This window comes from Canis lupus, chromosome 4 (genome assembly GCF_048164855.1).
Source record: "Canis lupus baileyi chromosome 4, mCanLup2.hap1, whole genome shotgun sequence".
Lineage (NCBI taxonomy): Eukaryota > Metazoa > Chordata > Mammalia > Carnivora > Canidae > Canis > Canis lupus.
The window spans coordinates 73,297,102-73,324,258 of NC_132841.1; the positions used below are offsets into that span (position 1 = coordinate 73,297,102).

The 27,157-nt window shown below is 39.8% G+C and overlaps 1 protein-coding gene across 1 annotated transcript; it reads left to right on the plus strand.

The window, feature by feature from the left end:
- On the plus strand, positions 1-25,120 carry LOC140632656 (UDP-glucuronosyltransferase 3A2-like). The gene is made up of 7 exons (XM_072824900.1): positions 1-199; positions 2,351-2,452; positions 12,170-12,278; positions 14,661-15,192; positions 21,496-21,727; positions 23,186-23,405; positions 24,630-25,120. The coding sequence occupies exons 1-7, from the start codon at positions 106-108 to the stop codon at positions 24,904-24,906; spliced, it is 1,566 nt and encodes a 521-aa protein (XP_072681001.1). The 5' UTR covers positions 1-105; the 3' UTR covers positions 24,907-25,120.
- The last annotated feature ends 2,037 nt before the right edge of the window (positions 25,121-27,157 follow it).

Sequence of the window (27,157 nt, forward strand, 5' to 3'; positions counted from 1 at the left end):
GCTGCGAGTGCACACGTGTTCCCAGAGCTCACAGGTCACTGTGAAGGCCTCAGGGCTCAGGGCTCTGGGCACAGGGCTGGACTCCGCAGCTAGTACGGACCGAGCATGGCGGGGAAGGGAACGCTGCTGCTAGCCTGCCTCCTCCTGCCTGGGTTCCTGCTCTCAGAGGCCGCCAAAATCCTGACCACATCCTCACTGGGTGAGTGCTTGGAGGGAAAATCAGAGACAGCTGCATCCCGGGCACCAGTGCGGGGCTCAAGCACACACCCTGGGGTCATGAAACCCTGTGGGCTTTCAGACTGGATTGTGTCCCAGGCCCGTGGAGGGAGAGGTGGGCAGGCCTGTGTCACAGAGAGGGGTCCCCACTGCTGGGCTGGGGGAGTCAGTTCTGGAGAAAACAGTGGTTTCCTTTCCTCTCTTTTTATCTGCTTTGAGGTGCTTCCCATGGCGCATAGCTGGGGCCAGAATTTAGATCCAGTGCTAGCCTGGAGACCTTAAGCCATCTACTCCAGGGAAGGATGGGATTTTTGGAGGCACACCCTAAAAATCTGGGGGAGTGCAGAGTAGATGGTAGTAGACAGTGGAAGCTGAGGTCAGTTTTGGGCTCCTGGAGGCCAAGGATGGGGGTTCCTGGGGGCAGCAGCACAAAGTGAGATGTGTCTAATGGGACACCTGGAGAAACGATGGGGCACAGGAGGCGGCCCCTCTCTCTTGTCCTTGCTGCTGGAAGGTTTTGAAGGACAGTGAAGCATTAATTCTGTCAACTGAGTTTTATTACCTTTACTTTTGCCTCAAAGGGAGCAGAAGGGAACAGGAACACTTAGCAGGATAGGAGGCATCACAGGATGGAGCTTTCCCAAGACTTCTGGATTCATCATGAAAGGATAAGAAACTCCCCTGATTACTGTTAGAGCCCCAAGAATCTGGGGATCTGAGAACTGGAAGAAACCACAAAGATCATCTAATTGGGTCACCTGATTTTATTTCCTGACAGGGACACTGAGGTTCAAGGGAATAAGGGGCCTTTTGCCAGAGCCCACAAGACCTCCCTCATGGACACACCCCAACTTTACTGTTTTCTTACCTCAAACCTGTCCTCTTCCCCAAACTCTACTCTTTACAGTGGGGATTCCTAAAAATCACTATTTTAAAAACCCTGTTTTCCATTTTAAATCTGTTTTTTAATGATAGAGGCAGCAGAAAAAAATGTTTCCCCACCTCCCGAAAGCACAGGTCCTCTGGTCTCTGAGATGGAGCTGGTGTGGTTTGGAGGTGCCAGAGGCCCTGCCTCTGTCCCAGAAGGTATTGGGCTCACCAAGACCCTCAGGAATGGTGGCCTCTGCAGGAGGGCTTCTCTCTTTTATCCATTTCTTCCAAGGATTCGATGTGAGCCAGAGAAGCAGTCTCAGGAGGTACAGGTTTGTGTTTTCTATAACCTGTGTTGCCTCACTCAGCACAGGTATAGTTATAAAAAACTCCAGTAGTTTCCACACCACTGCTATAGTCCTACAACCTTCTCTGCTGACCCAATCATCAAGAGGCCTTTATCTTCCAAACAACCCCCACTTTCCAATGTGGGCAAATTCTATTCCTTTCCCCTGGATCTGACTTTCTCTGCTGCTGAGATCCACATACTCAACACAATCCGCGTGATGGCTGATGTCTTACACAGTCTTTGCAGTGATAGAACCTGTACCTCCTCAGAGGATCAAACTTCTCTTTCATAGAATCTCAGGAATCTTAGGAAGGGTGATCTCCAAACCTATCATGTGCAGGGTCCTGCAGGTCCATCTTAGGGCACACAGTTATCCTGAATGCCTTAATCTGATGTTCAGCAATTTTCCAGCTCCAACTGGAAACATCCTGCCAAATATATTTGAATTTCAAAGATTTGGATTCTAAATGGTGGGTGTACCTCCTTCTGCTACAATGGCTATTTCTTCCACCAATACTCAAGTTTCCCATTTCTTGGTCTGACTGTAACATAAATTTCTTAAGGGAAATTTCCCATAAGAAGCTCTGACCAATTGTCAGTAGGAACCCTTCCCCCTCCCAAACACGGTACTGTGCCTAATTTCTACTGTGTCTCCATAAGTGCTGGCTGCAATCAGCATGTACTTAGGATCAGGAACTCCTAAGGCCTAAGAAGAGAAGCTCTTCACACTGACTTAGAGACTATCAGTCACTAAAGGAAATACTGATGGATGACTTCCACAGGTTAAGATTTATGAAGACACTGTAGGATTCTTGGCTGTCTCTGCCCCCTTACCTTGGATTTCTCCTTCCCCCACATCAATTTCAGACCCTCTGTTCTCATCCCTACAAAAATGAAATTTTGTATTGTTCCTAGGTGGAAGCCATTATCTGCTGATGGACCAGGTATCTCAGATTCTTCAAGATCATGGTCATAATGTCACCATGCTTCTTTATGGAGAAGAATTTTTTATCCCAGGTGGGTTTTTGATTTCTTGTTTGTTTATTTATTTATTTTTTGTTAATCATCAAATTCTTCTATCCCAGAGAGACAGTGTCTTTTGTATAGCACTGCTTAGCACAAAATCTTTTTGAATCTAACTATATTGAAAGAAGGGGAAATATGTGTGCATGTATGCTTATGTTACCTGCTGGATATCATATTAGGCTCTGGAGGCCTGGCCTCCAGAACTTCCACATTCCATAACTCCATGTTTTACCCCCTTAGCTAGGTGTCATTTCATCTCAGGCAAGCCTCCATACATCATTATTAATCATTTTGATAACTACTACTGTGTGGTGTGGCTTTAATATGTTTTGAAGAGAAGTCTTCAACCATCTTTGTAGCTTCTGTTACATAAGAAGAGCTGCGCTTCCTGTTTCTAGATTACTTTCTACTCCTGTTATGAGACCTGAACTTTAAGGAAGCTTTACAAGAATATCTTTTAGTCATGTCCTAGGATCAGAATCTATCAATGAGTTGATCATATATTCTTGAGACATCATTGGCTGCCCATGACTTGTGCATAGTGATGTTAGAAGTTCTTGAGTCACTGAATCCAAGAATATTGCAGCGAAGATTAAGCTCTTCAATCTTGTTGAGTCTTCTCTGTTGACAGGCAAGCAATCAGAGGACCAGAGAACTCAAAAGATTTGTTCATGTTCACACAGCGGGTTAATAATAGAGCAGGTGGATCTAGAACTTTAAGTTCTGGGTTCCTCATTGAGAAATACTGAAGCTTTAATTTAAAAAAATCTCCAAATTCATCACCTTTGATGAAAAACAAGTCTGAGCAATTATGAAATTCTAAGATGAACTTCAGGCTCTGTTCCTGTTTAATCACCTTCTAGACCCGGCTCTACATCGTTCTCTGGATATCCTTTCTACGCATATCCCTTTGTATCTGCCTTGATTGTCAGTCTGATTGTGTATTTGCCTTGACTGCCAACCATGGTAATTGTAGTCCATGATCATTTCATTTTGATGGTTCTCGTGGATTGAGGAACTGCTGAAAGCTTTAGACCCTCTACCACTTTAACACATCCACCCACACTGAAACTAGAAACCATGGGAAGCCCATGGATTCCCCTTTGTTTTATTCTTGGTTCCAAGTTTTAATAGTCCAGAGTTTCTTGCAATATTTACGATTCACTGGAAATTTCTGAGGTTTTGAAATGGATTATTTATCTTTCTCTTCAGCAGTAGACTTTGGTAGAGGTCTGCAAATAAGGAAACACGTGATTGGATTATTTTAGTTGACCTGGTTCAATACTCACTATTGAAACTTTTGAGCCTGCATCAACTACCTGCTTGTATAACTTCCCTATAGGGTTTTTATTTACAACTTTAATGAATAAATGACTTCAGAAATAATGACGTAACTTCAGGTGCTAGTGCTGAGGTGTAAGTTTATTTCAATCAATAACTGAAATCACAAGAGGCCGCCCTACAGAGGACTGAATTGTCTGCAGGTCTGACTCTTCCTTTTCCTAAGAGAACTTGCTGTACCTTCCGTCTACCAGGTAGACACTCCCCAAGTGACAGGTCTTTATTTTGGGGATGTGTGCAGTTACATCATTGATTCTCAGGGGCTTGCCTACAAACACTGAAGCAAAGTTTTGCCTAGAGGAACATTATTTTGACTAGAGAGTTCTCCCTCTTTCAGCCAGTTAGTTCTGCTTTCTTTGGGTGTGGAGGTAGAAGAGCAGCTCAGAAGCTTATGTAAGGAAGCCCCATCGTGCAATTGAGTTTTTGATTGGATTCAGGGCTCCTCAGTTTATCTATCTAGTATTGCTCACCTTAGCATTGCGAGTTAAAAAGAAAGAAAAGAAAAGAAAAGAAAAGAAAAGAAAAGAAAAGAAAAGAAAAGAAAAGAAAAGAAAAGAAAAGAGAAGCCTACTATATTAGTCTGCTGTTATCAAGGTGGGGTCGATTTCTTATAGCTGGGGTTTATAGAGCTTAATAAATTATAACCACCTTTGCCTCTGAATTTTAGAGCCAATTGAGACAAAGTTACAGGAGTTAGATCAAAATGCACCTTTATCCAGCTGATTGGGGAGCTTTCCTTTATATCTTCATTAACTGTCAAGCTGCGTACTGGCTTGAAAAGAAGCTCTGTAGAACCCCTGGGCATTGCTCTGTTTATTCTTTATGGGGTTTGGGTAATTTCATCACATGTTTGACTGTTCTCAGGAAGACTCCAAGCCTGAGAGCTTTGTCTCCCGATGGCTCCCTTGTGGTATCCTGGTATTGTGCTCCGTGAATGCTAGCTGCCATGTCCTCCCCCAAATCTGAAGTGTTCCACTGAGGGAGAGGGAGAAGGCCAGTCCAGGTCTGGGAACCTCCTCCATGAGCTGTATCTTGGATATTTTCTCCAGCCACCCATGAATGTCCTGTGCCACCTGGTATCCAATGTCTAAAAACCATTTCAACATGTATTTGGTCTGGTTTTATTTAGTTACTTAAAGTAGGAATTTCAGTATGTCCTGTCACCTTCTTGTGACCACACACTGAAGTTCCCTATCTTCATTATTTAAACCATTGCATTTAAGTAATATTGGCATATGATATACTGCATATATTAAAATATATAGGTTGATATATTTGGACAAATACATATGCCGATTATGTCAAAATAATGAAAGTCACTAATTGGTTTTCAAATATTAAACTATCTTTGTGTTCTAGGAACAATTCCACTTTGTCAAGATGTATTTTCCCTTTTATGTAATTTTAGATTTAATTTGCTTAAATTTTGGTTTAAAATTTTTTTAATAATAAATTTATTTTTTATTGGGGTTCAATTTGCCAACATACAGAATAACAACCAGTGCTCATCCTGTCAAGTGCCCCCCTCAGTGCCCATCACCCATTCACCCCCACCCCCTGCCCTCCTCCCCTTCCACCACCCCTAGTTCATTTCCCAGAGTTAGGAGTCTTCATGTTCTATCTCCCTTTCTGATATTTCCTACCCATTTCTTCTCCCTTCCCTTCTATTCTCTTTCACTATTTATATTCCCCAAATGAATGAGAACATATAATGTTTGTCCTTCTCTGATTGACTTATTTCACTCAGCATAATACCCTCCAGTTCCATCCACATTGAAGCAAATGGTGGGTACTTGTGATTTCTAATGGCTGAGGAACATTCCATTGTATACATAAACCACATCTTCTTTATCCATTCATCTATCTATGGACACCGAGGCTCCTTCCACAGTTTGGCTATTGTGGACATTGCTGCTAGAAACATCGGGGTGCAGGTGTCCCGGCGTTTCATTGCATCTGTATCTTTGGGGTAAATCCCCAGGAGTGCAATTGCTGAGTCGTAGGGCAGGTCTATTTTTAACTCTTTGAGGAACCTCCACACAGTTTTCCAGAGTGGCTGCACCAAAGAAACAAAAGCAAAAATGAACTATTGGGACTTCATCAAGATAAGAAGCTTTTGCACAGCAAAGGATACAGTCAACAAAACTCAAAGACAACCTACAAAATGGGAGAAGATATTTGCAAATGACATATCAGATAAAGGGCTAGTCTCCAAGATCTATAAAGAATTTATTAAACTCAACACCAAAGAAACAAACAATCCAATCATGAAATGGGCAAAAGACATGAACAGAAATCTCACAGAGGAAGACATAGACATGGCCAACATGCACATGAGAAAATGCTCTTTCATAGTCTTTCCTCCTTTATCGAATATTAGTTGACCATAAAGTTCAGGGTCCACTTCTGGATTCTCTATTCTGTTCCACTGATCTATGTGTCTGTTTTTGTGCCCGTACCACACTGTCTTGATGACCACAGCTTTGTAGTACAACCTGAAATCTGGCATTGTGATGCCCTCAGATATGGTTTTCTTTCTAAAATTCCCCTGGCTATTCGGGGTCTTTTCTGATTCCACACAAATCTTAAAATAATTTGTTCTACTCTCTGAAGAAAGTCCATGGTGTTTTGATAGGGATTGCATTAAACGTGTAAATTGCCCTGGGTAACATTGGCACTGTTGGGGATTTACCCCAAAGATACAGATGCAATAAAACGCCAGGACACCTGCACCCCGATGTTTCTAGCAGCAATGTCCACAATAGCCAAACTGTGGAAGGAGCCTCGGTGTCCATCGAAAGATGAATGGATAAAGATGTGGTTTATGTATACAATGGAATATTCCTCAGCCATTAGAAATGACAAATACCCACCATTTGCTTCAATGTGGATGGAACTGGAGGGTATTATGCTGAGTGAAGTAAGTCAGTCGGAGAAGGACAAACATTATATGTTCTCATTCATTTGGGGAATATAAATAATAGTGAAAGGGAAGGGAGAAGAAATGTGTGGGAAATATCAGAAAGGGAGACAGAACATAAAGACTCCTAACTCTGAGAAACGAACTAAGGGTGGTGGAAGGGGAGGAGGGCGGGGGTGGGAGTGAATGGGTGACGGGCACTGAGGGGAGCACTTGACGGGATGAGCACTGGGTGTTATTCTGTATGTTGGCAAATTGAACACCAATAAAAAATAAATTTTATTATTAAAAAAAAAAAGAAAATGCTCTGCATCACTTGCCATCAGGGAAATACAAATCAAAACCACAGTGAGATACCACCTCACACCAGTGAAAATGGGGAAAATTAACAAGGCAGGAAACCACAAATGTTGGAGGGGATGTGGAGAAAAGGGAACCCTCCTGCACTGTTGGTGGGAATGTGAACTGGTTTAAAATTTTACACCTGTGTCCATGTAAGTCATCATTATGTGATTTTCTTGGGATTTTCTTTTCTTTGTTTTTTTTTTTTTTTTTTTTCTGGCAATGTTTATCAGTGCAATACTTTCCTAATGGAATACTTAGGTAGTGTTCCTCTTTCAATTTTCTGGAAGGGTTTGGCTAGAAATTAATATTGTTTCTCCCTAAATTGTTTTAGCCACTCAGAGATACAGGCTTTCTCTCCTAACCCCAAAGTTAGGTTCGGATGTTGAGACTTGGATCCTTACATGCACACCAAAGGTTTTAAAATGCTTTATTTTAGGGGCACCTGGCTGGCTCGTTCAGTATAGCACACAACTCTCCATCTTGGTATTGTGGGTTTCAGCCCCACTTTGGGTGTAGAGATTACCTCAAAATAAAATCTTTAAGAAAACACAACAGTTTATTAATGACATAATCAGGCTTCATGGCGGAAAGTAAGGCAACTTCCAAACTGGTCCAAAAATGCATTGAGAGAGCAGGAAAAGGAGAGTATGCGTGGGCTTTTATGGTGCTCATTGGTGGGGCTGGAATGGCTGCTTCCTTTCATGTTTGACTGATGACCAGACCATTCTATCTTTCACATATTTCAGTTCGAATTTTTTTTTAAATTAAAGATCTTTATTTTATTTATTCATGAGACACACAAACTGAAAGAGAGAGGCAGAGACACAGGCAGAGGGAGAAGCAGGCTCCCCGGGAGCCCAATGTGGAACTCGATCCTGGGACTCCAGGATCAAGACCTAGGCCAAAGGCAGGTGCCCAACTGCTGAGCCACCCAGGTGTCCCTTCAGTTTGAACTTGTATAAGTAAGTCATTATGGCATTTATGAGACCTGCTGCCTGAGGCTGGTGAGGGAGTTGAATGTTTCTCTGAATGTCTTGTTCAGAAGACCAGCATTGTGCATTTAGAGAAGTGAATTAGCTCCTTGATTATGATCAATAATGTCCGAAAATCTGTAGAAGATAAGGGCAGTCTTGCTTGAGACTGTGTACTTGCCTTTAGTGCGTGGAGACATGTGTAACCTTCATTTATATTTTGGATATCTGTATGGTGAGAGATTCTTATTTCTTTACCAAAATGGAACAAATTTTCCTCTTTATAGATCTCTTTAGAATGTGTTTTTCTTTTTAAGTTAACTTTGCTAGTTTCTGTCCATATCATCTGTTCTAGTTTATTGCTCTCTAGAGATCATAGAATTCTCCTACAGTCCTTTTCATTTCTGTGTGGTCATCAGTAGTGTTCCTTCTTTCATTTCTGTTCCTAGTAGTTCATCTCTTTATTGTTTGTAAAGTTTCTTGATTATTTCAAAGAACTGTCTCTGTTTTCATTGATTTCTATTGGCTTTCTATTTCCAATTTTATTAATTTCCTCCCTAATCTTTGTTAATTCTACCTTCCATCTTAGGTCTAGTACACTTTCTTCCCCAGCGTCTTAAGGTTGCAGAATAAGTTACTGATTTGATAATTTTCTTTTTTAATATAGGCATTAAAAACTGTACATTTCCTTCTAAGTCCTGTTTTGGGTACATCCCATAAAAGTTTGGTATGTTGTGTACTCATTTTTATTTGTCTCTAAGTGTTTTATGATTTGCCTTGTGATCTGTTTTTGATACATGAGTTATTTAAAAGGGTATTGTTTAATTTCCATAATTTGTGAATTTTCTGGTTTTCCTTCTGTTGTGAATTTCTATCTTCCTCCTGGTGGGGTCAGATACCCTGTGGTAAGTATGTTTTAAAATGTATTGAGACTTATTTGTGGCTGAGCATATGGTCTCTGCTGGAAAATGTCCCATGTACCCTTGAGAGGAATGTGTGTGTCGTTGTTGAGTAGAGTGTTCAGAAGAAGTCTGTTATATCTAGTGTTCTATCTAGTGGATCAATGTGTGTAAGTCTTCTACTTCCTTACTGATCTTCTTTCTTTCTGGCTTTTCTATCCATTATTCAAAGTGGATGTTGAAATGTCCAATGATTATTATAGAACTGACTGTTTCTTCCTGTATTCTTCTTCTATTGCTTTAGTTACTTTGATGGTTTCTCATTGGGTGCATATATCTTTATAATAGTTATATCTTCTTGCTGTATTGAACCTTTATTAATATATACTTTCCTTCTTTGTATCTTGAAATCTTATTTGATTTGAAGACTTTTGTGATTGATATTTGCTCATCTGCTTTCTTTTGCTTAATACTTGATTGGAATATCGTTTTCCATCATTTCCCTTCCTGTATGTCTGTGTCTTTGGATCTACAGTGAGTCTCTTGTATACAATATGTATAATTGTATCATATTTTATTTTGTGTTTTTTATTTTTGTATTTGTTTTCTTAATGCATTTTCAGAAAAAATATATATAGTTAATATGTGTGTTTATAAAAGAAAATTTTCACTAGTTTCTATTTGAATGCATGATGGCTAGGAAAGCTTATACACTCATGCTGGAAGTGGAACTGGTATAGTTGTTTCTTGATGGTCATCAGGGATGGAAAGATCTTCAACTGACAAGTAATTGTTCCCAGCAATTCAGCTGACGTGCCATACTTGTGCTTTGTGTAGGGGAGCAGCACATCCCTCTTGTGAGTTCCTATGTGAATGTTTGTGTCCTGAATGAGTGTGCTCAATGAGTCCCTGCAAAAAGAGGTTGTCCTCAATGCAGTGTCATACATGTGCTTCTCTGGATAAAGTTGAGGTGGTTAAGATCTTGCTGGCAAGGCTTGTGTGCAGGGCTATTGAGGTAGTCCATGGGAAGCCAGTTACAAGTGATCTGTATCCTTCCAAGATGAAGGTGAAGAGACACTGCAGCTGAGAGCTTGTTGAAATAGGAATTAAACAGAATATATTACTAAATCCACCCTTGCAAATTAACTATTAGTAATGAGATATAGTCAGAAATTTGCATAACATTAGAAATGGGGGTGCTTAGTATGACAGGTCATGTCCATAATGTTGTAGTCATCCACTGCAAGGTATTATTACTTCTTTGCTGGTTTAAGATAGTCTAAACTAGGCCATTAAGTGGAAAACCAGGGGAGCTAATCACTCCTTTGCTTAATAGATCCTTTAAAGTGGGATTTAATCCTTAAAGACACTATCTGTAAGTTGCATTAACAGTTTTAATATGTGGGTCAGATCAAAGGGTCCTATTTTGACAAGCTCATCAGCTTGTAAATGCTGAAACTTTGATTTTATGTTAATTTTTTTACTTGTTACCTATCAAGAGCAACCATAGCCACTAGGAGGTAATGTAAATATATTGCTGTAATGACTATTGGATATTTAATACCAGTAGTTAAGATAGAACATAAATATCTGCCCTCCAACTAATATTTTTGACTCCTAAGACTACTGAAATTTTCAGGATAAATTTGGTGGACTCCACTCATATATCTGTTATTCTTGCCCCAGCATTGATGAAGACAATTAGTGGTTCATCGCATCTGATGTTAAAAGTATTTAGAAGCTCTGGTCTAGAGTCACAAAAGCCAATGGGCCATTCTTCTGTTATAAAGTTTTTTAAAAAGTAACGTTATATTCCATGTGAATCAAAACTAAGAACTCTGTTTTAACTTCTTTCCTGACTCTCTCACCCTGCCGTGCCCCTCTCTTTCCTCTTTATTTTGGCTGCCCTTAGATGTGTTTTGGGAGAGGTTGTCCATTCTAATCTACACATATTTGTAAGTTTCTTCTTCGGAATGTCCCAAATCATATCGAGTCTTGAGGCCACACTGGTGGTAATTTTGAGAGATGTGAAATTAACCTGAGTTTGAATGAACTCCTTGAATTAACTCCATGGGCATGTCATCAGTGTTTTACCCTACTACAACGTTAGTCAAGGTTTTCTTTTAGCTTCAGAGTTGTAATCAGCAGCAGTAGCAGAGGAATTTTCTGGGGTTCTAGTGCACCTCCTACTGTTATGAGTGTGAATCTCATCCTGTGACATGCTGACTACCATTCTTCAAACATTCTGTGGGCTTGTAAACTGGAATCAGTCTTGCCCAGAGCACTGTCTATAATGGGGGCAGTCCTAGAGACACACAACCATTGGTCACAGACTCTACCTAGCCTAGTGTCAATCACAGCTCATGCTGAGATCCAGAAGCACAATCCAAGCCGATATAGAAGAGGGATTTGTGTGAGACACATGACCCAGGGCCACTGAAAGGCTAAACCCATACTTTTTGTCCCCAAATGCCAATTATAGAAGCTTGTAAGTGGGATAGGTAAGGATTCCCCTACCTGGGTCTGGCTTGCTTGGCTTGAAACTCTTGCTCCCACAAGAGATGGCATGTTGAGGCTTTCTTCTCTGTTTGCCAAGATATGTCACAGAAGGTTAAGGGGGAGACGTAGCTTGAAAGCTGTCATCAGTTCAACTTCAAAAATGGTATCAGACTTTTTATTACACATGGGGGAGAGGCCAGGATGTGAAGTAGGGTTGCAGAGGACTGCTATTTTTAATTTAGGCCTTGTTTTTTTTTTTTTTTTTTTTTTGGCTAATTGAGAAACCTGTGCATGTATCACTTTTAATTTTAGTGAAAATTATTTCTTTTTCTAAATGAGAAATGACTGGAGATCTAGGGTAAAATAAGATCTACATTGAAATACAAAGTATACCATTCACTAAATGTGCACTCTTGACAAATTATCTGGTACTTCTTTCTCACCTATAGAATGGTGAATAGTAGAAACTTTAAATAGAATAATCTACTACATTAAAATGAATAAAAGTGACTATATCTTTATATGGTTCTCAATAAAGTTTAGCAGGTTGCATGACTGAAGAAATGAGAAAGCAGAAAAACCAAACCAAAGTTCAAAAAGCAAATATCGAGTGTATATCCAATCCTTGGAATAAGCAAACCGTGATATCATCATGCCAATGTTAATTCAGGTTGTGTAGTATAATTACACATTTCTCTATTGGTGTTTTATTTTTTTATTGTTTTGTTTTTAGAAAAGAATGAAATTTCATACGAGGTTCTAAGTTGGCTTCCACCTGAAGATCATAGAAAGGAATTTAAGAAATGTTTTGATTTCTTTGTGACAGAAGCTCTGCATGGCAGGTAATTTCTTTTATTCTGTGAGTGAATGCATTGCCATTTTAGTGATATAAACGAATGGTTGGATGCACGGATACTTGGTGTGAGTCTAAGAGGAATGGATGGATGGAAAAATGAGTAGATGACTTTTGCACTACCAATCATTCAATCTGTGTTTATTGCTGCTCTCCCACTGAAAGCATGAATGTATTTCTGTATAGTGAGGAGGACTGTTCCTCTGGATCTTCCCGGCAACATTCACTGACAGTGTTTGCATATATATTCTCCATAACACAGAAGGTGGGACAGGCAACTTAATTTCTCATAGTTGGTAAACAATGAGAACCACCACATCACACTGATTTTTCCTCCCGTTTCCTCACATAAATTCAAGAATAGAAAGATGCTTAGGAATATTGATTTTTTAATACCTTGAACCACTATATTTTAAACTAATTTTAAAAACTCAAATAGTTTGATGATATACAATCAGAGAGTAATCTGAGGGATTTTGTCATTATCTGAGATACATAGGAAGTTCTTCATCTTTGACGTTGAGCATAAAGACACAAATTCATCTCTTGCTTGGTTAATACACTGGCCTAATGCCCATCCTCCTTCTTTCCTTAGAAATTCTATCTGCAAGGTGCCTTTTGGGCTCAGTTGTTAAGTGTCTGACTATGGCTTGATCTGAATTTGGTCTTGATCTCAGAATTCTGGGATCATACCTACCTGCAAGCCCCCGTGTTGAGCTCCAAGCTCAGGAGGGAGTCTGTTTGTCCCTCTGTCCCTTCCCCCATGTGTTTTCTCTCTCTCTCTCTCTCAAATAAATAAATAAAATCCTAAAAAAATAAATTCCATTTGCTACTAGGGGCCCCTAAAATCTAGCTTTTTTTCAATAAAGCCCTGTTCCTTAGTCAAACTAGAAGACCAAATTCTCTCATCTGTAAGAGATGTGATCTACAGTACTCATTTGAAACTTTGTCTATTTTATCTTATGTTGTTACTCATATATTTTTGAATTATATATCTCACCTCTTCTCCCTCAGCTTTATTATGTCAAACTGTTTTTGTTTGTTTGTTTGTTTTTAAGTTGGGCATGAAGCCCAACAAGGGGCTTGAACTTACAATCCTGATCAAGACCTTAGCTGAGATTTGGAGTTGGGTGCTTAACCAACTAAGCCACCCATGTGCCAAGACTGGTTTGACACACATGTTTAATCTGGTGCAATATATTGAACACAGTGCTTTCCTATATTTTTTCAATTTATTACCTTAATTTCTGTATGATTCATGCTCTAACTTTAGAGGACTTTGTATTTAAATTAATATCCTGAATTTGTCAATAATACTTAGCAATCATTCTTCATGAAAATCTTTTAAAATATGATAGAGGATAATTTCAGCCAATCATCTGTTGTCACTTGTAGTTGGTTCTATAGTTCATGTAGACATCTGTATATTGCTAATGAGCTCTCACCTGTGGACCTTCCTTAAGTGGGCTGACATAGTGGTATGTTGTGCAGGTCCCAGGTTTGCTGGGCCTAGATTCTCTCCTCCTTAATTCAAGTAGGAGGCCCATGGGTCTTCAAAGCACTTGTACCTGTAACTTCAGGTCATGAATATTCTCATCTATTTCTCATATGCTGTATAAAAAGGATCATTTTTCTTGTGGGCGCTAATAGGGAAACACTGAAGGATTATGGTTCCTGGGATAGTGTCCTAGACAAGAGTCTTAATAGATATTGTTAAAATTTTAACATGAACTTTTGTGAAATCAGCTGGCATGAAATAGTAATCAGCCCTAAATAGGCTTTTATTTTGTTTGTTTTAAATGTTGATCTTTTCAGGTAGGGAGATGTAACTCTCATTGTTCAGCTTAGAAGTTGGATTCTAATATTATCATCAGAAAGTTCCTTGTGTGAGACAATCTGTCCAATTCAGGATATACTCAATTTCAAATAAAAGGGCTACAGCATGAATATTGATGCCATGAAGGTACTTCCACAGTTTGGTTAGGAATCAGGACGGTCACTCATAAAAGGTCAGTATGCAAATGAAAGTTAAACAGAGCATCACAGACTGTATCAACTAGACATGGAACTCTGAGATCTGCTAGTGTCAGAGAATGTATTCAATGTAGAAACACCTAAATTAGCTTTGCTAGTGGGTGCATATGGATTGGCCAGAGAAAGGGGAGGGGAGGAAGTGAGAATATTTTAGGAAGCAGAAACAACCAGAGTAGAGTGACCAGAGCAGAGTATTCATTGGACATTGGTAAAGTTGGTGGGTTGATGTTAGAGGTGGTCTTACTTACATGAGATTTTTTTTTGAGCCCCAAATATTCCTCATATTGTGAAATTAACACCTCCAATGAATACTTGTCATTACTTTTGTTTTAAACAGAGAAACATTTGACAACTTTGTAAAGTTAATGGGACAACTGGGGATTCGATGCAGTGATTTGCTAAGGAGAGGAGATATCATGGATTTCTTTAAAAATGAGAACTTTGATCTGGTATTTGTTGAAGCATTTGACTTCTGTTTTTTCCTGATTGCTGAGAAGCTTGGGAAGCCATTTGTGTCAATTCTTCCCACCCAGTTCGGCAATGTGGACTTTGGGCTACCAATACCTGTGTCTTATATTCCAGTATTCCGTTCCTGGCTAACCAACCCCATGGATTTCTGGGGCAGAGTGAAGAATTTTCTGATGCTCTTTGATTTTTCCATGAAGAAATGGCAAATCCAATCTACGTTTGACAACACCATTAAGGAACATTTTCCAGAAGGCTCTAGGCCAGTTTTGTCTCATCTTCTAAAGAAAGCAGAGCTGTGGTTTGTTAACTCTGACTTTGCCCTTGAATTTGCTCGGCCCTTGCTTCCCAACACTGTGTATGTTGGAGGCTTAATGGTCAGACCTGTTAAACCAGTGCCACAAGTAAGTAAAACTGTAGCTCTCGGCTGATGATATGGACACCATGCAGAGCTCTTCAGTGCAGAATTGGTGACTCCTCTGCCAAAGGGAACTGGGAGTAATATATTTTTAATTTTATATTCTATTTTAAATTTTATGTGGTAAAACCACTTAATATTAGACTTACCCCTTTATCAAATTTTTAATAGTGCAATTATTGACTTAGGTACCATGTTGTTCTTCAGATCTCTAGATCTTATACATCTCATTTACCTACAACTCTTCCTTCATGGACTAGTAGCCACGCTTTTTCCTCATCACTGTGCCCCCCACCACCCAACCCCTGGCACAAACCTTGAAAACCAGTTTCCACTTTAGATTCCATGAATTTGACTATTTTAGATGCTTCATATAAGTTAATTCATGCAGTATTTGCCATTCTGGCTTATGTCAGTGGAATGTCCTAAATGTTCATCCATGTTTTTGCATATTACAATATTTCTTTCTTTTTAATGTATTCCATTATATATATATATATATATATATATATATATATATATATATATACAATTTCTTTAGCCATTCATCTTTTGAATGGATATTTTGGTTGTTAACATATCTTGGGTATTGTGAATAGTGCTTCAATAAATATGGGAATGCAGGCATCTCTTTGGGATCCTAATTTCCATCTTTTGGGTACAGAAAGAGAAATCAGATTGCTCCATGATATGGTGTTCTATTTTTAATTTCAGTGGGAATTTCCATACTTTTTCCATAGTGGCTTCACCATTTTCATTCCCAACAACAGTTGTAAGGCTTGGTCTTTCTCCATATTCTCAACACATGTCTTATATTTTTTAATAATAACCATACTAATAGATATGAAATGACATTTCATTGTATAATTGATTTACATTTCCCTGATGACTAGTATTGTTGAGCATTTTTTCATATATCTGCTTGCCATTTGCATGTTGTGTTTGGATAAATGTCTATTCCAGTCCTTAGCCTATTTTTTAATGTGGGTATAAGATTTTTTTTTTCTATTGAGTTGTCATCTTTCCTATGCATCTTGGAAATTAATCTCTTATCAGGAATAGTTTGCAAATATTTTCCATTCTGTAGGTTGTCTGTTGCTCTGTTGATTATTTCTTTTTGCAGTGCAGAAGCTTTCTAGCTTCATGAGTCCCAACTGGTTTTGTTCTTGTAGGTATTATTTATTTTGGTGTTCACTTTGAATTTGACATTTTAGTTTCTTGTGCATTGTGCTATATCATTGCAATCATTGCCAAGACCAATATCATGAAATTTTCTCCATGTATTTTCCTTCAAGAGCTTTCATGTTTAAATCTTTTATCCATTTTGAGTTGAGTTTTTTGTATGGTGTTAAGGTGAGGGTCGAATTTTATACTTGTTCTTGTGGATATACACATGCTGGGGGTAGGGATGCTGGTGAGAGAGTGTTTCCATAACTATTTTCTGGCTTCGGTGGACTGGTTACACATTTGCCTGCAGTTCAGTCTGTCTTTAGTTCTTTCTTTCTTTCTTTCTTTCTTTCTTTCTTTCTTTCTTTCTTTCTTTCTTTCTTTCTTTCTTTTTTAATGTTTCTGTTAGGGAATGAGAGCATGGAGCTTCTTCTAGTTATATCATGCTCTGCTCTTCTCAATTTTAAATAATAGATTTACATTAATCTTATAATTTTCAAAAGACAGCAAAGTGATTTTAAGTGGTCCTCTTGGATGGGTCTTATGGTGTAGTGCTGGATGGAGTCAAATAGAGCCAGATTAAACAATAGATTAAAGGCTTTGAGCTGGGGACAATCAAACAATGCAGAAGAGGAAAAAAAACTAATGTTTTTGAAGAATTGACAAAACTGTATTAATGCTCATTTTTAGAGCATTAAATCTGAAAGTTCTAAAGAATCATCTAGGGGTGGCTATATAATAATTAATATCACACAAAATAGGCTTATCTCATAACTTTTACAGGATATTAGGATATCTTATAAATGGTTTAATATAACAAAATGAATGTAATACAACATATTATTAGAATGAAGGGGAAAAAGAAATACATCATGTCAACATATGCAGAAAGGTTATTTGACAAAACTCACCCCTTTTCATGATAAAAACACAAAACTAGGAGTATAAAGATACTTCTTGGACATGATAAAGAGTATATAGAACACTCACAGCTAACATTGTAGTCTTTATGATAGACTGAAATTATGTTGCCTAAAATCAGTAATCTAAGATGCCCACTTATATCACTGCTCTTCAACTATGCCCTTGATATATTTTGAAGGCAAGAACAAGAAAGAAAAGGCATCCAAATTGGGATGGACAATGTAGAAATAGTTTGATTTTCATATGACATAATTCTCTATACAGAAATTCCCAAAGAATTCATATACCAAAAAGAAACTACTAGTTCTAATAAATTTTTTTTAAAGATTTTATTTATTGGGGGGATCCCTGGGTGGCGCAGCGGTTTGGCGCCTGCCTTTGGCCCAGGGCGCGATCCTGGAGACCCGGGATCGAATCCCACATCGGGCTCCCGGTGCATGGAGCCTGCTTCTCCCTCTGCCTGTGTCTCTGCCTCTCTCTCTCTCACTGTGTGCCTATCATAAATAAATAAAAAAAAAAAATTTAAAAAAAAAATAAAAAAAATAAAGATTTTATTTATTTATTCATGAGAGACACACACACACAGAGGGACAGAGACACAGGCAGAGGGAGAAGCAGGCTCCATGCAGGAGCCTGATGTGGGACTCGATCCCTGGTCTCCAGGATCATGCCCTGGGCCGAAGGCAGATGCTCAACCACTGAGCCACCTGGGCATCCCTAGTTCTAATAAATTAACCCAACAAAGTTTCAGGGGAAAATATCAATGTGAAAATATGATTTGTGTTTCCATACAGCAGCTATGGACAATCTGAAAATAAGATAAAGAAAACTATTTCAATAGCATCCAATTAAACTGAGGAATTGAAAGACATGTACATTGGACACTACAAATTTGCTGAAAGAAATCCAGGAAGACCAAAATAAATAGGAAGACACCTCCATACCATGGATGGTGATACTTGATCTTGTTAAAAGAGCAATACTATTCAAAGTGATCTACAGATTTGATCTAATCCTTATCTACAGTTCAATGGCCTTTTCTTTTTATAGACATGAAAAAGCCAATTTTCATTCATATGGAAATGTAAGAGACCCTGAATAATCAAAGTAATATGAAAAAGAACACAGTTGGATGACTCACATCTCTGACCAATTCATTTTTGCAAGGATTTTGCCAAAACGATTCAACAAAGGAAAGAATAGTCTCTTCAGCAAATGCTGCTGATCCCACTGGATATTCACATGAATAAGAATGTATTTTTCATGCCACATACCAAAATTAAGTCAAAATAGATCAATGGTATAATTAAAAAGGTAAAAACCATAAAATATTTAGAAGAAAAGAAAGGGATAAGTCTGCATGGACTTATTTGGCAATGAATTTGTAGATATGACACTGAGATGAGTAACAAAGGAAAAAATAGATAAATTGGACTTCCTCAGGATTAAAAACTTCTCTATATCAAAAGTTGTTGTATAGAAAATGAGAGGACAAGTTATCAATACAAGGCAAGTATGTCCCCTCACTGCCACCTTTTAGACTCATTCTGGATGTTCTAAGTAAATAAATGATATGTTGGCAAGTGAAAAAAAAAAGGAAATAAAGGAAAGATAATATTCAAGGAAAGGAAATGTGACTAAAAAGGAAAAAAGGTATATAGATTAAGAAGGAAGCAATAATAATAGTGAAAGGGAATATAAGGGAAGGGGGAAGAAATGTGTGGGAAATATCAGAAAGGGAGACAGAACGTAAAGACTGCTAACTCTGGGAAACGAACTAGGGGTGTTGGAAGGGGAGGAGGGCGGGGGGTGGGAGTGAATGGGTGACGGGCACTGGGGGTTATTCTGTATGTTAGTAAATTGAACACCAATAAAAAATAAAAAAAAAAAGAAAAAAAAAAAGAAGGAAGCAATAAAACTAATTTGTTTGCAGATGATATGATGGTCCATTTTGAAAATCTGAAAAAGCCAAAGAATAAAAAAAATAAAAATTCCTGAAATAGAAAGCAATCATAGCAATGTCCAGGATACAAGTTTAATGTATAAAATCAATAGTTTTCTTATATAGTAGCAATGCATGGAGGAATGTGAAATTAAACACACTATACAATTTACATTAGCCACCACCAAAAATGTGATCTTGGGAATAAATCCACAAAACGTATAAAGATTTATATGATAAAAACTATAAAACTCTAATGAAAGAAACAAAAGAACTAAATAAGAGAAAATTCATGTCCATGGATCGGAGGACTCAATATTGTCAAGATTTTAGTTCTCTCCAAATTGATCTATGCATTCATTGCAAACACAGTCAAAATTTCAGCAAATTATATTGTAGATATTAATGAACTGATCCTAAAATTTGCATAAAGAGGCAAAAATCTTGAAGAGCCAACACAATATTGAAGATGAAGAATAAAGTTGGAGGATTGACATTTTCAATTTCAAAACATACTATAAAGCTACAGTAATCAGGACGTTATGATATTGGCAAAAGATTAGATGGATTGCAAATGTAACACACTAGAAAACCCCAAAATAGACCCACACAAATTTAGTAAACTGATCTTTCACATAGGAGTAAAGATAATAGTAGAGAGGAAACATAGACTTCGAAAATGTGGTGCTGGAAAAATGGGTATCTGCACACATACAAAATAAATTAGACTCAGACCCTACACCCTTCAAGCAAATTAGCTAAAAATGGGCCATAGACCTAAATATAAAATGCAAGAGTATAAAACTTTTATTTTTTTTTTATTTTTTTATTTTTTTAAAGATTTTATTTATTTATTCATGATAGTCACAGAGAGAGAGAGAGAGGCAGAGACACAGGCAGAGGGAGAAGCAGGCTCCATGCACCGGGAGCCCGATGTGGGATTCGATCCTGGGTCTCCAGGATCGCGCCCTGGGCCAAAGGCAGGCGCCAAACCGCTGCGCCACCCAGGGATCCCAAGAGTATAAAACTTTTAGAATATGATATTAGAGAAAATCTAGATGAACTAGAGTCTAGTGAAGACCTTTTAAATGTAAAACCTACGTTATGTTCTGTGAAAGAAGGGATTGATAAGTGTGCTAAGTTGAAATTAAAATTCTGTTGTGGGGCATCTGTGTGGCTCAGTCAATCAAGTGTTTGCCTTCGGATCAGGTCATGATCCCAGGGTCCTGGGATGGAGCCCTGGTTTGGGCTCTCTGGTAGCCGAGGCCTGTTTCTCCCTCTGCTTCTCCCCACTTCCCACCCCCGGCTTGTACACACTCTCTCTCTCACTCAAATCAATAAATAAAAATCTAAAAAAAAAATTCTGTTCTGGGAAGACACTGTCAAGAGAATAAAAAGAGGAGCCACTGAACAAGAGCAAGTATATGGAACAGACCTATTTGTTCAAGACTATTATTTAAAATATGCATACACTTTATACACACAAATATACATAGTATGCAAAGAACTCTTAAAATTTAACAATAAGAAAACCAATAATTTAAAAATGAGGCAAAAACCTTCCCAGACCTTTCAACAAAGAAGGCAGACAGATGGCTAATAAGCTTATATGAGGCAGACACCTGATAGAGACCCTTTCCCATCATCTACTTAAATTTCTAGAAACCCTACTGCCCTGTACTGGGCCAGGACAGCAACTGGCACTCTCCCAGGCACTAGCATCCTAGCATTTAGGAATGGCATCGGGACACTCCTAAATGACAATATATATGCCCCCACACCTAGAATGAGGATGAGGATAACCTTGGTACTGGGGCCATGTTTTCAATGAAGAAAAATTCCCAACACGTGGACTTTCCTCTTTATAAAACATTGTTATACATGCAAGTCCTGGATCTAGATGTTGGTGCCACAGTATGCTTTGAGTCCTTTATGGGCAACGTGGGCTATTGTGGTAGTGACTAGATCACTAAAGCTCTCTTCACGTTCATTTGAGATTACTGAGTGTTTTTGTATGGTAGGATGTGTCCTGAGGTTTCAGAAAAATGGCCTCAAGGCTGCCAGACACAATGGATATGAACACAGTGCAGAGAGCAGTGAGCCATCTCAGGGGCTATGAGAGCCAGTTCAAGACAGTGAGCTTAGGCTCACTGGAGAGGAGGATATATTTTGTAAATAGCTGACTTTGATTCCAAGGCTGTCTGGGCTTTCATGAACAACTTTGTTCACCTTGTTTCCTTTCTTACCTCTCTCCAGGAATTTGAGAATTTCATTGCCAAGTTTGGAGACTCTGGTTTTGTCCTTGTGGCCCTGGGCTCTATGGTGAATCTCTATCAGTCCCGGGAAGTCCTCAGGGAGATGAATGGTGCCTTTGCTCATCTGTCTCAAGGGGTGATATGGAAGTACAATCCTTCTCACTGGCCCAAAGATGTCAAATTGGCAGCAAATGTGAAGATTGTGGACTGGCTTCCCCAGAATGACCTCTTGGGTAAGGAGATCCAATCTACTTCTATGTTTCCATTTATGTATCTTTGGGGCTCCACTGGGCAACTCTGCCAACATGGGAAGGGGCATCTGGTAGCAAAAGATAATCTTGAGAGGACAGGAATGGAGTAGCTAGCTGGAGTTCTTAGGAAATGAGACTATACTCCCCAAATGAGTAAAACTGGCATGTTTTCTTCTTCCTTTCTATTGTAGTCCTGATACCTACAGCCAGAAACAATATTGTCATTAGGATGTTTTACCATATTTGGCACAGACAAAGGTTGCCCAGACATGATCCAAGACTATTTGTGGACTCTTAGAACACGTACTGGGGGTCTTGTTGCCACTGTTGTTCCTGGCCACTTGAATATTTGTTAGGCCATGTACCATTATAGACACCCACACACCCACACATTTTAGTACATTCTCATACCCTACAAAAGATGTACTCAAGCTTTCAAAGAATTGATGTTGATGGTGTCAACCCTTCAGTGAAGGCATGAGACCTATTGATGTTGATCTGTGCCAAGATATCCGAGTGTCAGCTGACTAACCTCTTAACCTTATCCAGTTATTTTGTCTATTGAATTCTCTAGTAGCAGAAAGCTCCTTGTACCCCATTGCTGTCATTGTTCTGTGCCACTTCTGGAGCCCCCTAGTGCCACAACCTCTGCCTACATCAAAGATTAGTCCTCAGTATTGTAGCTCACAAATATATTGGAAACTTAAGATAGAGGACTCTGCACATATATTCACAGGGCATGGGGTAGGGAAGAGAATTGTGATTTTCAGAGAAATACAAATAGATTCTGATGCACATCACTGTTGAGAGGCAGTTTAAGGTGAACTCTTCATTATCAACACTTGTTTTAGTTTTGTCTAAATAAGAGTGGGGTGAGCACACAAGAATTGGAAATATTGAGAGGCGTAGAGCATCATTGCCTACTTTAGAGGGTTTTTATGAAATTGACGAGAAGGCAGGTATAGTGTAAGTTTGATGAGTACCACATGAGATGTGATGTCAGTTGAAGTGTTAGCCTCCAGAGAAGAGGGAAGTGAAGGAACAATGAAAGAGAAAGCATGAGACCTATTGAGTGAGAGACCTGGAGAGTGAGAGACAGAGACAGAAAGAGAAACAAAGGTAGAGACAGAATAGAAAGATAAAGATGGATGGAGGGATGGATGGATGGAGGAGAATGCTGGCATCAGCATGCTCAGCAACTGTCTCTGGATTCTAAGTCTTCGATGGATTGATAGAGAGGAATCTCTGTACAGAGACAAGGCCAGAATTTTGTATCTTGGGGAATATGCATCCTCGAGTGTGCCCTAAACTAACTCAGTAACTCCATTTTCTCCAACATCCTTTAAATTCCTTTGTATTTTTTTCTGCCCTTGATACTTTCAAAGATATTCTGAAAATTTTCACCCTGCACTTTTCTGTTCTGTTCCCAATTTGCAACAGCTCACCCACACATCCGTCTTTTTGTCACCCATGGTGGGATGAATAGCATAATGGAGGCCATCCAACATGGTGTGCCCATGATAGGGATTCCTGTCTTTGGAGAACAGGCCGAAAACCTGATCCGAGTAGAAGCCAAAAAGTTTGGTGTCTCTATCCAGTTAAAGCAGGTCAAGGCAGAGACGTTGGCTCTGAAGATGAAGCAAGTCATAGAAGACAAGAGGTATGGAGCTCTTGTGGCCACTTGGGTTTGTGGTTACTTAGGCTGAAAGAAGACATCAAATACAAGAGCACGGTGTGGCTTTATTTATTTATTTATTTATTTATTTATTTATTTATTTTTTTGCTATAAAAGTTGAAGCTTCCAAACTTCCATGGAATAATATGTGTGTGATGCTAATGGCTGGCCTGTTTCCCCTGAGGGCAAGACTGGGCAATTTAGGTTAGATGTTAGGTTCAAGAACAGTTTCTACCTTAAGGGTTTTGAGGACTCTGACTCTACACAGGGTCTGTGAGAGGTCTTATATTTTGGGGCTGCTGATAGTAGAATTACACTAGGGAGGTCACCATCCTGTCCTCCAACATGCCACACTGTCTCCGTCTGAGGCCCTTTATCAGTGATGCTACCTAAGACATCCTTCCCTTCCCTTCCCTTCCCTTCCCTTCCCTTCCCTTCCCTTCCCTTCCCTTCCCTTCCCTTCCCTTCACAGGGCTGGCTCCTCATGACATGGACTCATCTCCAATGTCCTCTCCTCAGAGAGGCAGGAGGTCTTTGTGTGACAGTCCTAGATGCACTGTTTACCCAGCCCCTTCAATCATAACTCATTTTCTCTTCTTCACACTTCTCAGGATCAGTAACCACCCCATTTCATTCTGTTTGAATTTATTGTGTGTCCCTTCTACTAGCTAGTAGAGAGTAAGCTCCCCTGGATGGCCAGGTGTGTCTCTTGTTTCCCCTGTGCTCCCAGGGCCTAGCACAGGGCCTGCCACAAAGTAAGCTGGGATGAATTCCTGTTAAGTGGGTCAGTTAAAGGGTCCATGTTCTCTTAAGTAAATTCTAATATAGGTCAAGAATGTGGTAACCACGATGGACTGAATACCTTATCAGGGTCTCGAGGACATTTACCCTGAATCGGATGTATGTCACATCGCATATATCCCTGTATACTTATCCTTTATTGTAGCATAAGTGTCCTTGGGTAGAGACTTGTCCTTACAGCTTAGTCATCTTTGTATAGTTTAGCATTTTAGCACTAGGCTTGGATCTTTGCATGGTGAGACCGGTTAGAACTTCGACTGTGACAAGATCAGGCCAACCACTTTTCCTTCAAACTCAGTCTTTTATGCATATGGATGAAATGTGTGTGTGGTGTGTGTGTGTTGATACAAGGTCTCTAAGACTTCTGAGGTCACATGAGTAACACCCCAACGCTGTCGCTGCCAACAGGTACAAGTCAGCAGCCGTGGCTGCCAGCATCATCAGGCGCTCTCACCCCCTGACCCCTGCCCAGAGGCTGGTGGGCTGGATCGACCACATCCTCCAGACAGGGGGTGCAGCACACCTCAAGCCCTATGCCTTGCAGCAGCCATGGCATGAGCAGTACCTGCTGGATGTCATCTTGTTCCTGCTGGTGGTCACCCTGGGCACCCTGTGGCTCTGTGGGAAGCTGCTGGGCATGGTGGCCAGGTGGGTGTGTGGGACCAGGAAGCAGAAGAAGGCCTGATGGAGGTTCAGCCTTGACAGGTGTTTGGGGAGCCACTGGTTGCAGATGGCTTTCCCCAGCACAGGACACCCCTGGTGTCTTCCCTGTATTGGTACTTGAGGTTGGCGTAGAAATATCTCCTCATAATTTCCTGCCCTGTTTGGAAATTCTTATGAAGCAATCTTGGGGATTATTTTTTCAAATTGTGGTAAAATACATATTGTATAAAACTTCATATTTTAGTTATTAATTGTACAGTTAGTGGCATTGAGCACATTGACATTATCATAGAAACATTACCACCACCCACTCCAGAAGAAATTTTATCTTCCCAAACTCAAACTGCACACCGATGAAATAGTAATTCCCCATATCCTTGCCCCCACCACCAGCCCCACGCCTGGCAACTCCTGTTCTACTTTCTGTGTCTATGAATTTGATCTTGGCTTCCTGACTTACCCCTCATCAGGGACATCCTCACTCAGACCCAAACCTTCAGCAAACATCCCCACCTTCCTCCCCACTCCCTGTCCCTAGACACAGCACCCTTCTTACTTCATCCTTGGTGTCTGACACTTAGTCTCTCTGCCCAGTCCAGCCTCACATTTTATGAGATCAGATACTAGCCAGTACTTCCTTGTTGGGTTTTCCTCTTGTCGGTCCTTTTCACCTCACCTCCAGGATCAGGAAGCCTGGTCTCTGTCCTGCAGCTAGGCAGGAGTGGCTCCCCCAGGACTCCACCTGTCTTCTCTGTCCCAGGTCCCTCCTGTGAAGTACTCCTCCCTGGTTGCTCAGGCCTGAAGGCTGCCTTTAGGCCACAGCTAATGCTGTGGTTTTCACTTCTCATAGGCCCCTTTTCAAGATTCCCTCTCTTAAAATGTAATCATGGAGACCTTACTTGAAGATCCTGGACTTCTCCATGAGGCTCTGGATCCTCAGATCCAGTGAGTATGGCAGTTCCCAGGACTTGATTAACTTAGGAAACATCCATCTGTGCCACCACCACTACCCCCCTGCCCCCGCAAATGTGGCACAGAATATCCCTCTATACCTCTATAGGAATTACATTCAGTTCCTAGCAAAATACACCCCAAAACATGTGCTTTAACCACCAGGATTTTAATATGTTTAGTGTTTGATTCTCTGAAAAGGGCTGGTGTGGAGGCTCCATGTTATTGTCTGTAGCTTCCCCCTCTTTTTTGGACTTTTCTATCTCCTTTATTAGATACCAGGCTCCCTCTCTGGTAGGTTCCTTGTATAATATATTTTACTTTCCTTCAATTGTGCCTTCATATTTTCTTTTGTTTTCACATGGAATTCACTGTATACTTAAGCATTTCAGACGTATAGTATTTTGTATATGGAAACATAGTGAAGAAAACAGTAGATATACCGGATGGTCCCAGACACCTTAGTTTTTGATTGCTTAATTCTGATGTTGTGACTACATGTTGAAATAACTCAAATGGAGGATGAAGCAGCTACTACAAATATTCCGTGTAACAAGGGAAAGAACCCCACCCTTGGGAATATTATAGGATAACATAACATTCTGGGTAGAATGTCCCTGGTGCCAGTGTGTAGCGAGTTCTGTGTGTTCTCATGCTGCACCATGTCACCCTACAGCCACAAGCACGTCACATGAGGAAGTGTGTGTGTGTGTGTGTGTGTGTGTGTGTGTAATTCAAGGTCTTAGTTCTGCAATTCTTATGAAATCTCTGAAACTGGTTTCTGGCAATAGTTCCTTGAAAACCAGACCTGAAGCTTTCTCTGTGTTGTCATTAGAATAAATAGATAAGATGTTTTCCCCTCGTAACCAACAAAAGGACCAAGGGATGAGGCTTCCAGCTGATGTTCCCACTACCACCATGTCATCCTCCCTGAACACTTATAACTCAGTAAGGCCAACTCTGTGCCTGCTGCTTCCTAAGCTCCACTCCCACCCAGGAAATCTGATCAAAGGGAGCCAGTGAGCCAGGATGATGCCTCTAATCTCCTTACATCAAAACCTTATTCACTGAGCTGACTGTCAGCATGGCCTTGATGGTATGAACGTCTGATCTCATCATTCCCTGGTTCAGATCTTTCGTCAGTTCTCATTGCATAGAATACAATCTCTCTGTGATTGGTTTCTGGCTACCACTCCAAATGTATCTTGCAACTCTGAAATAGACCCACATGGACATGTCAGTTGATTTAGACAAAGGTGCAAAGACAAATCAGTGAGAAAAGAGAAATCTCTTCAGCAAATTATACTGGAACAATTGATATC

What these genes read in the sequence shown, in the direction of transcription:
- LOC140632656 (XM_072824900.1), top strand. Translation starts at nt 106, where the DNA reads ATGGCGGGGAAGGGAACGCTGCTGCTAGCCTGCCTCCTCCTGCCTGGG. An exon ending in CCTGACCACATCCTCACTGG is followed by an intron (nt 200 to 2,350) that starts GTGAGTGCTTGG and finishes TATTGTTCCTAG; the next exon opens with GTGGAAGCCATTATCTGCTG. An exon ending in AGAAGAATTTTTTATCCCAG is followed by an intron (nt 2,453 to 12,169) that starts GTGGGTTTTTGA and finishes TTTTGTTTTTAG; the next exon opens with AAAAGAATGAAATTTCATAC.